At 40.2% G+C, this 10,325-nt stretch overlaps 1 protein-coding gene across 1 annotated transcript; it reads right to left on the minus strand.

The window, feature by feature from the left end:
- Window positions 1-628: 628 nt before the first annotated feature.
- HINT3 (histidine triad nucleotide binding protein 3) lies at window positions 629-10,276 on the minus strand. The gene is made up of 5 exons (XM_053459422.1): window positions 9,979-10,276; window positions 8,476-8,590; window positions 6,892-6,961; window positions 6,390-6,516; window positions 629-815 (listed from the first exon to the last, which is right to left on the minus strand). The coding sequence occupies exons 1-5, from the start codon at window positions 10,081-10,083 to the stop codon at window positions 768-770; spliced, it is 465 nt and encodes a 154-aa protein (XP_053315397.1). The 5' UTR covers window positions 10,084-10,276; the 3' UTR covers window positions 629-767.
- Window positions 10,277-10,325: the final 49 nt, after the last annotated feature.

The following is a 10,325-nucleotide window of genomic DNA, read 5'->3' on the forward strand; positions in this document are numbered from 1 at the left end:
TGCAAACAATCGTTATAAATAATACTATTAACAAAATCAGAGAAATAGAATGTAAAAAAAGGTATTTATCTCGTATTGTAAAAATTGTTTATGGCAGTGCTCCAAAAAGTATAAAAAAAAATTTGGTAGTAGATCCAATATTCACCCTCTGTGTCTTTACTTTTTGGTTGTCACAAACACATACATCTATACAGAGCACCAGGAATAACAAATATGAATGTTTGTGAGGCATTTTTGATGACATTTCAAGTACTGGTGCTCTTTAATATTTTCTGTATGCAATATCCAATCGTCAGACAGTTGTACTGCACTTTTCTTAGCACCAACACCCATAATTCAATGTCAACAATTTTAAAATACCCATGGCTGGAGTACCGTAGTGTGTATCTCAACTATGTTTATCTCCATAACGTGGTGGACAACCTCATTAAGGTGGTATCCGATGTGGCATCCGCTTGTTCAAAGGCCGTTTCACCTGCCAAACATTTTTTTGCTGGCAAAAAAGATTATAGCCTTCTATTGATGGGTTTTTAAGATGTATCTTTGTAGGGTAAACTTCCTAACCACTGTGCTATACGTATATAGAGTATATATATATAAGTAGCATGCCTTTCACTTACTTTTATCAGCCTAAAACCTAGATTCCAATCAAATGATAAACTGCATTCATTCATAACATAATGGGGGCTTTTATCCCTTTTACCACCTAACATGTCTGTCTCATTTATCTGCAAGGAGACAAGATCATAACAGCTAAAGGCAGCAGTTCACTTAGCATCTGTGTTTGCTTGAAGACGTTCAATCAGCTGATCAGCCTGTAACATAAACAACATTTTATGTTAAGACTCCAACCTTTATAAGTCTTTGGACTTGCGTTGGATTCATGAAAGCCATATGCCTATCCCATGCACATTTAAATTCCCTCACTGTATTAATCCTTACTATGGCTCTTGGGAGGCTCTTCCACTTGTTTACCACTCAGTAAACTAAAACTTTCTTGGATTACATCTAAGCCTCTAATTATCTAGTTTGAATTACCTAGCATACAGTCTAAGACTGGGATGATCTAAGATTGTTATTCCCCATTTGATCCATTATTAATCATTCCTTATAAAAAAGAACAAAAAGGGAAAAAAAAGAAATGCATATTATATAAGTACGCATTGCAGATTCCTCATTGTATTTTTAAATCAGTAACATTTATTAGTCTGGTAATGTGACATAGCTTCATCCAGGAATCCTCCCTTCCTTTCCTATACTCTACTCAGCTACACTGATCAGCCATAACATTAGGGCTGCAACAACTAATCGATAAAATAGATAATAATCGATAATGAACATCGTTGCCAACGAATTTCATTATCGATTAGTTGAATAGATTTTTATCGATTATAAAAATGAGGGTTTTTTTTTCAGAGCAATATAATATAATAATTATATAATCTGTTTCAGTGACTCACAGCAGCAGCTCCTACTTACCAGTCCCTCCCTGTAATCACTGTGACAACTGGCCCCGCCCCTTCCTTCTCCCAGAACCACATGGCTGTGACACTCATCTAACTGTAAGTATAAAATTAATATTTGGGCTGCTGAAAGTTAGGGAAGGTGGGGGTTAATTTAGGGGCAGTTGTGGTTAATGGAGTGTTTAGGGTTAATTTAGGGGCAGTTATAGTTAATGGGTTAATTTAGGGGCAGTTGTGGTTAATGGGGGTCTTCTCTTCAGGATTAATTTAATGCTGAGGACTGAGGGTAAATTTAATTAATTTAATAAGGTTACTTTAAGGTGCAGTTAGAGGTAAAGGGGGGCAAACTGGGGGACTCTAAATCCTGGGGGCAGTGAAGATTAACCCTGTATTTATTTTATATGTATGGTGTCAGTGTGATGCGAACGGGTCTGTGACTCTATGAGGGGACTATGAGATATCTGTGGGGGTATAAGGCATATCCGGGGAGTACGGAGTGACATATTTGGGGGTATAAGGCATATAGGGTATATAAGGCAGTGTGGCATGTCTGGGGAGGATGGAGTGGTGTATCAGGGGCCACCGTGGCATATGTGGGGGTAGAGTGGAGTGGCATGTCTGGGAGGCAGCATGGCAAGCTCAAATGTGCATAAATGGGGGGGGGCTGGTTGGGAAGACAAGAAATGCATTTTATCAAAGTTTTTTTTATTCTGCTGTTTGTATTTAACATTATTTGTTTATTAAATTATTTTAAATAAATGAAAACTTTACATTCATTTGATTTATCCGATTAATCGAAAAAATTATCTGCCAACTAATCGATTATGAAAATAATCGTTAGTTGCAGCCCTACATAACATTATGACCACCTGCCTAATTTTGTGTAGGTCCCTCTTTTGCCACCAAAACAGCCCTGACCCGTCGAGGCATGGACTCCAGTAGACCTCTAAAGATGTGCTGTGGTATCTAGCACCAGGACATTAGCAGCGCCCGGCCATCCACATCATCAGACCAGACCACCTTCTTCCATTGCTCCGTGGTCCAGTTCTTATGCCCACTGTAGGCGCTTTCAGCATTGGACAGGGGTCTGCATGGGCACCCTGACTGCTGCTACACAGCCCCATACGAAAAAAAACTGCAATGCACTGTGTGTTCTGACACCTTTCTATAAGAACCAGCATTACGCTTTTCAGCAATGTGAGCTACAGTAGCCCATCTGTTGCATTTGACCACACAGGCCAGCCTTCGCTCCCCATGCGCATCATACAGCCTTGGCCGCCCATGACCCTGTCGCCGGTTCTACGCTTTTTCTTTCTTGGACCACTTTTGGAGATGCTCTGGAGATGGCAGTCATCTAGCCATCACAATCTGGCCCTTGTCAGAATCGCTTAGACCCTTACGCTTGCCCATTTTTCCTGCTTCCAACACAACTTTGAGGATGAAATGTTCACTTGCTGCCTAATATATCCCACCCACTGACAGGTGCCATGATAATATTATCAGTGATATTCACTTCACCTGTCAGTGGTCTTAATGTTCTGGCTGATTGGTGTTATGTTATATAGCTCTTCATCATCCTCTTATAAGTTTGGATAAGATATTTGGGTTTAGTTTTTTTCTTGGGGGGTACATAAAAGATTAAGTATTCTCAAGAAAATCAAACTGTTAAGACATGGCTGAGGTCAGCTGACTAAAAGAGCATCATGACAACCCCCTATCACGGACATGGTTCTTTAATGTCTATGTCTGTCCTCATGATCATATACAGAAACCAGGCATTACCTGTTATGTCCCTCAAGAATGATTCTAGAACAAATTCACAAATAAAACAACTGTATGTCTTAAAAACAAAAACCTAGGTAACTTAAAAACAAGATTAGGCTTGTTGTTTTCACTAAAGAATAGCAAGTTAACATAGTGTGCAAACTAGCTCCAGCTGGAAAGGGTTGTTTATAAACACAATATGGTAAAATCACAAAGTGCTGTAATTTTGTAAAAGTTCTCCCCTATTTGGAATGAATTTTGGAAATGGTATAGTCTAGGATGGTATTAAAATTGCCTGCTATGCAGAGTGTATTGAGTCATTCCCAGTTAAACGCAATATCTGGTTACCCTTACATATATTACAACACTTTTTTGGAGTGAACGGGTGGCCGGGCTAGAGTGATAGTGTATTAGTGTGTCTGTTTGTATTAGTGTTAGTGTACATGTGAGTTAAGGTGTCTGTACAAATGTGGCAAACTTGTGCTTGAAAGGCCTTGATGAAGACTCTAAAGTAGGCATGTCCAAACTTTTTTCGAAGAGTGCCAGATTTGATGAAGTGAACACGTGCGAGGGCCGACCATTTTGCCTGACATTCTTTGAACCATTAAAATTAAATGCAAATTAACTATTTTATGCAAAGTTTATTGATAACGGCATACTTTTCATTTTGTGGCTTGGATGACAAATCTAAACAGGTGTTAAATCACTCTGCCTTTAATATCAAAAAAACAGATCTATATTTGGGCAACTTATCTGTGGGGCCTTATCAGTCCGGAACGCGGGCCGCAATTGGCCCTTGGGCCGAACTTTGGACATGCCTGCCCTAAAGGGTTTAATATATTGCTTGTCTATTGAATATATTGCTAAGTTTCTTTAAATGGTTTACTATAGGGCTGCAACAACTAATCGATAAAATCGATAATAATCGATAATGAAATTCGTTGGCAACGAATTTCATTATCGATTAGTTGAATCGATTATTATCGATTATAAAATGAGGGTTTTTTCAGAGCAAACGCTCTGAAAAATCCCCCTCATTATATAATCCGTTTAGTCTGACTCACCGTCTCACAGCAGCAACTCCTACTTACTCCCCCTCCCTGTAATCACTGTGACAACTGGCCCCGCCCCTTCCTTCTCCAGGCCAGAACCACATGGCTGTGACACTCATCTAACTGTAAGTATATGTATATATATATATATATATATATGTATATATATATATAATGTGTATGTGTGTATATATATATATATATATATATATATATAATGTGTATATATGTATGTAATATATATATATATATATATATATATTTGGGCTACTGAAAGTTAGGGGAGGTGGGGGTTAATTTAGGGGCAGTTATGGTTAGTGGGGTGTTTAGGGTTAATTTAGGGGCAGTTATGGTTAATTGGGTGTTTAGGGTTAATTTAGGGGCAGTTATGTTAATAGGGTGTTTAGGGTTAATTTAGGAGCAGCTGTGATTAATGGGGTGTTTGATGTTAATTTGAGGCAGTTGTGGTTAATGGTGTGTTTAGGGTTAATTTAGGGGATGCTGTGGTTGATGGGGTCTTTAGGGTTAATTTAGGGGATGCTGTGGTTAAGGGGGTGTTAAGGGTTAATTTAGGGGCAGTTATGGTTAATGGGGAGTTTAGGGTAATTTAGGGGAATCTAAATCCTGGGGGCAGTGAAGTGACATACCTGGGGGTATAAGGCATATACAGTATATAAGGCATATGTGGGGAGGGCAGTGTGGCATGTCTGGGGAGGACGGAGTGGTGTATCAGGGTGTATAAGGCATATCTGGGGTAGAGTGGCATATCTGGGGGTAGAGAAGTGGCATGTCTGGGAGGCAGGGTGGCATGTCTGGGGAGGATGGAGTGGGGTATCAGGGGATATAAGGCGTATCAGGCACAGTGGCAGATGTGGAAGGCAGCGTAGAGTGGCAGATGTGGGAGGCAGCGTGGCATATGTGGGAGGCATTGTGGAGTGGCAGATGTGGGAGGCAGCATGGCGTGGCATATGTGGGGAGGGCAGGGTGGCATGTCTGGGGAGGATGGAGTGGTGTTTCAGGGGATATAAGGCGTATCAGGCACAGTGGCATGTGGGGGGTACAGTGGAGTGGCAGATGTGGGAGGCAGCGTGGGTGGGAGATGTGGGAGGCAGCGTGGAGTGGCATATGTGGGAGGCAGCGTGGAGTGGCATATGTGGGAGGCAGCGTGGAGTGGCAGATGTGGGAGGCAGCGTGGTGTGGTATATGTGGGAGGCAGCGTGGAGTGCTGTGGGAGGCAGCGTGGCATATGTGGGGGGGCAGCATGGCATGTCTGGGAGGCAGCGTAGCAAGCCTGGGCTCAAATGTGCATATATTGGGGGGCTGGTTGGGAAATAAAGACAAGAAATGTATTATCAAAGTTTTTTTATTCTGCTGTTTGTATTTAACATCATTTGTTTAGTAAATTATTTTAAATAAATGAAAAATTTACATTCATTTTTTTTATCCGATTAATCGAAAAAATAATCGGCCAACTAATCGATTATTAAAATAATCGTTAGTTGCAGCCCTAGTTTACTAATTTATTTCAGGTTCTGAGATGGTGACAAAAAGTTACATTTCATTACTGTTTTCTATTTTTAATTACTCACAGGCATATCAACTTTTTTGGAGTTTTCACACATTTTTACATAATGGAATCATTATTTGCAAAATTTATATCTTTACAGCATTATTATTTTGGTTTGGACCCTTTTAAAGGGGATAGAGTGATTATTATATAAACACATGGTTAATTAATAGACTTACAAACAAGAGAAGCAAGTAAGCATTGTTTTAAATTTGATGGTGTCATCCACTGATCCAGTTGGTTTTCAAAAAAGTCCCCCATGAAACATGGTTGTGCTTATCCCAGCACATAATATGTAAATGTTACATGACCCTGCATGAATAGTGAAGGGCTACAGGCTACCGATTGCAACCATGCTTAACTTTGGTGAACGTGTGTGGAAAAACACAGAAAACCAATGTAGGCATCAACATAGTATCAATAAATCATAACAGTGGGGTTATTCTCTACTCTGCTTTAAAGTTGTCATAGAATGAAATATACCCAGATGATAACTTCCTTCTATATTCACCATTGCATTGAACCATTTTCTAGAGCACTTACCGTGATAAACCAGTAGGAATTGATCCTGTATATCATTCTAGAGAGAAATCCCAATTGGCTGGCTGGGGCCAAAACATGGAGATGTAAATGGCCTATGGAGCAGAAAGGAGGCCAATGGAAACCGAACCTGTGTGCAGAAGTAAATGAATACATATTTCATAATAGGAAATGGACAAGGACACTACAAGGATTTCATAGCTAAGTGAAAGAAACATCTGCACAACCTGCAATGACCTCAAGAAACACGATAGGGAGGGGTGTATAAAGAGCAGTTCTATAAAAAATGGTAAATGTGGCTTAATTACAGTAGCAACACATGCACTCCTGCTGATCAGTCAATTGTTTACTATTATTGCTACCTTGTATTTATTAAGCGCCAACAAATTATGCAGCACTGGAAATGCTCTTTATACAAAATCTTCTTTGTGATTGTAGAATTACAAATGCTTTGCTACAGTATGAACTACGGACACCATCAATATTACGTTTAGTTTCTTATTACCGGGTATCTTCCAGATCCGTCACATTGTTTTTCTGTAGCACACTCTTGCCAACCTCAACCATGTTCGTCACTGGAAAACAGAAAGTACTTTTGCCTACAAACTGTCTTGTATTTTAAATATAGCTAGAAATACAAATCCCACAGAAGCACAGAAAAAAGACCTCACAGCAGAATTCAAAGGACAGTCACTAAGCAGAGTGTATGTATACAAGCCTTGTCTTAAGTAAAGGAAGATATGTTTGGTTATTTAATCAATGTTTGCAGGTATTAAACTGAGAGTCGAATATTTCAGCTCTATGACATAATTCCGCATTATGACAGGTCAAACCATGTGAGCTTTCTGGAAAGGGCTTAGATGGATCTGAATAAATACTTAAAGAAGATTACTTTTTCCCATAACTACGCATTATGCAGGGTCAACCCAGACTTGGTTCTAGCGAGACAAGATCACTGGGTTTGGGACATAGCGAAGTCATGGACTTGAAATGTTCAACTCACCTCGAACTCCAAGGTTGGTAAATAAATACACATCTCTGTCATTCAGTTTAGCGAACAGTAAGTGATATACATATATCAGTATCACTTTTTTACATTGTTGTATATGTATTCGCCCTTTACCAATTTCTTCTATTTTTGCACATTTCTCACACTAAAGTGCTTCAGGCCAGCAAACTAATTTCAATATTAGATAACCCGAGTAAACCTAAAATGCACTATCCAACCCTACCTGGCCTTTGTAAATTGTTAATTGGGTCCAATTTCACTAGACATACGAGGCTGGGATTATTGCCAGCCCTTATGAATCTAAGCATCACTTAAATAGCGATCTAAATACATTTAACAAGAGATGGCAAACATAGTTATTGAGATAAAGCAATATGGAAAGGGATTGAAAGGAAGTCCAGCCGACCACAATGGGAGCCATTATCTACAAATGGAGAAAATGTTTAACAGTGGTGAACCTTACTAGGAGTGGCGGGCCTACCAAAATTCCTCCAAAGGCGCACCATGTAAAGGTCTCACTTGGCTCTGTTAAGGACTGTTCACGATTCCACAATAAGAAAGAGACTATGCAAAACTGGCATCCATGGGAGAGTTGGAAGGGATAACCACTGCTGACCAAAACCAACACAATGGCAGGACAATGATCCAAGGCACGCAAGCCTTTGATTGCAGTTGCTGACACCCAGGGTAAAGGGGGCAATTTTTCACATGAGCAATATAGGTTTTCATTAGCTAGTTACCTTCAATAAACGAAATGATTATTTATATTGTCTTTCTCTTATATTAAAATTAGTTTGATAATTTGAAACATTTAAATGTGACAAATAAGCAAAAATAGAAGAGACTGGGAAAGGGGAAAATACTTTTTCACAGCACCGTACATATATGTTAATATACTAAATAGGGTTCAAAAATAAAATGTATCCCCAACAGTGCGTAGGAATAGGACAACCCTTATATTATAAAATTAATTTAATTCATTTTAAATTAAATTTAATGTATTTTAATTGAATTTGTGCGCACTGCATAGATATCTTTGCCATTCCTTAGTATAGTGTCATATTGAAAGTCTGGTCATACCTAGTTGCACATGATCTTTTGAAAGAGTCTTGCAGTTTCCAACATGTGTTTTGGGTACCACCAGATAGTGATGAGGGGCTCCGGGTCTTATGTCTTTGAAACAGACCAAGCTGTCCTGCAGAAAGAATTACAGTATGAAGGCAATCATTGATGTACTCCATTAAATAACTTCCTCATGAAGCACTATCATGGTCATATTACCCAATCAATAGCTGCTGTCAAGCCATATATGTGAACTGTGTTTAAAAAAAATACACAGGAAGAATGAAGTCGTAATAATATACTTATATTTATATATATTAATATATAAACACACACACTAAATACCGCTTGGCACACCAGAGATCAGTGTGGGAGTAGACAAAGCCACACACAGTCCATGGCATCTTGACAGCGGGCATTACAGGAAGTGTAGCTTTTCGTCTTTCTACGTGCTTTGCTAAAGAGTTCACGTTCCAATGTACAGGTAATAAATGCCACTACATATAGGAATAAGGCCATCCATATATTTGTAGACCACAGACCCACTTCAAAGAGGAAAGGTTAGTGTTTCTAACAGCCCTGCTAAAGAGAATGTATATGAAAGTACGTTATTAAGCATTCTTCATATATAAGAAAGAGCTCCTCTTCTACTCATGCTCTCTCACATTCCCACCCTGTTTCTCAATGCCTCCCTATCTTTTCAACCGACTGCTTCTTTTCAGCTCCATTGACCAAGGCCTCCCAGAGTACATCCACAAAATGGCGGGAGAGATTGTGTATGAGGAGGCTCCGCTCTTCTGAGGAAGAGCTCCGTGAGGCCTGGTCAATGGAACTGATACCGGGGAAAAGGGGACTTAGAAAGAAGACAGAAGATGATGTAAGAGAAGAACCGGAGCTGCTGGGCAATGAGACAGGTAGGCGGGTGGAGTCGGTGGAAAAGATAGCAGGCAGTGAGAAAGAGAGGATGGGAATGTGAGTGAAAGTGTGAGAGCATAAGTAAGGGAGTGTGTGAGTGAGAGTGTGGATGTTTTTACATTTTAAAGTGGGAGTGTGGGGGGCAAACAGAGCATCCGCCCAGATTCCAAATACTCTTAAGTACGCCCCTGCATAGAGGACTTGGCTTTTTGGCGGGAGATGTGTGTTGGTCTTTTGACTGCTATCTCCCCATGAAGACAAGTGGGTGGTATGATAACCATTTTTGTTAGGGGAGGGGGAAAGTTGCATATCCCCACAGGAAGAATACAGCCCCAGAAAAGCAGGGAGACCATTTGGTCCACTGATGCCTTAGGAAAGTGCATGGTCACCTCCATTTTCTTCACTGACCAGCAGTGATTAAAGACATCTTAGAAATCATAATATGGAAATTCTATACATACATTTTATATTTATAACATAGACTTGTTGAGCAGTTGTCATGGCAACCCCTAGACTGTTTCTACTGGATGCTCCATGCACTTAATAGCTAATTAAGCTATTAACACGTCCCGCGCTTTATTCATTTTTCATCTCTTTGGCACTCACGTCAGAATGCAGCAGCTCAGCGTCGCTGTCCGGGTAGTTGGCGATTCTGCAGAAAATACATTTGCTGTCATGGGCGGCGCTCTGCTCCTCACCTTCGGCTGACATAACTATCCTCTTGTAGCCTAGATAGTGACTTGAGTTGGTAATGAATGAGTTTAACTTTGTGTGTCACATGCAGCCACCTACTGTAGCCTTTAACCTGTGTCCCCAAATACGCCGGTGCACTTCCTGCCTGGATGTGTATCCTTTGTTTCTTTTTCCCCATGTGTGTCCGACCTGCCCCCTGCAACAGCCCCACCCTACCCAGCTGCCTGCCCTTTCTTCATTGCTCTGTCTGCCCGCTTCCT

This window comes from Spea bombifrons, chromosome 3 (assembly GCF_027358695.1).
Source record: "Spea bombifrons isolate aSpeBom1 chromosome 3, aSpeBom1.2.pri, whole genome shotgun sequence".
NCBI classification, from domain to species: Eukaryota; Metazoa; Chordata; class Amphibia; order Anura; family Pelobatidae; genus Spea; species Spea bombifrons.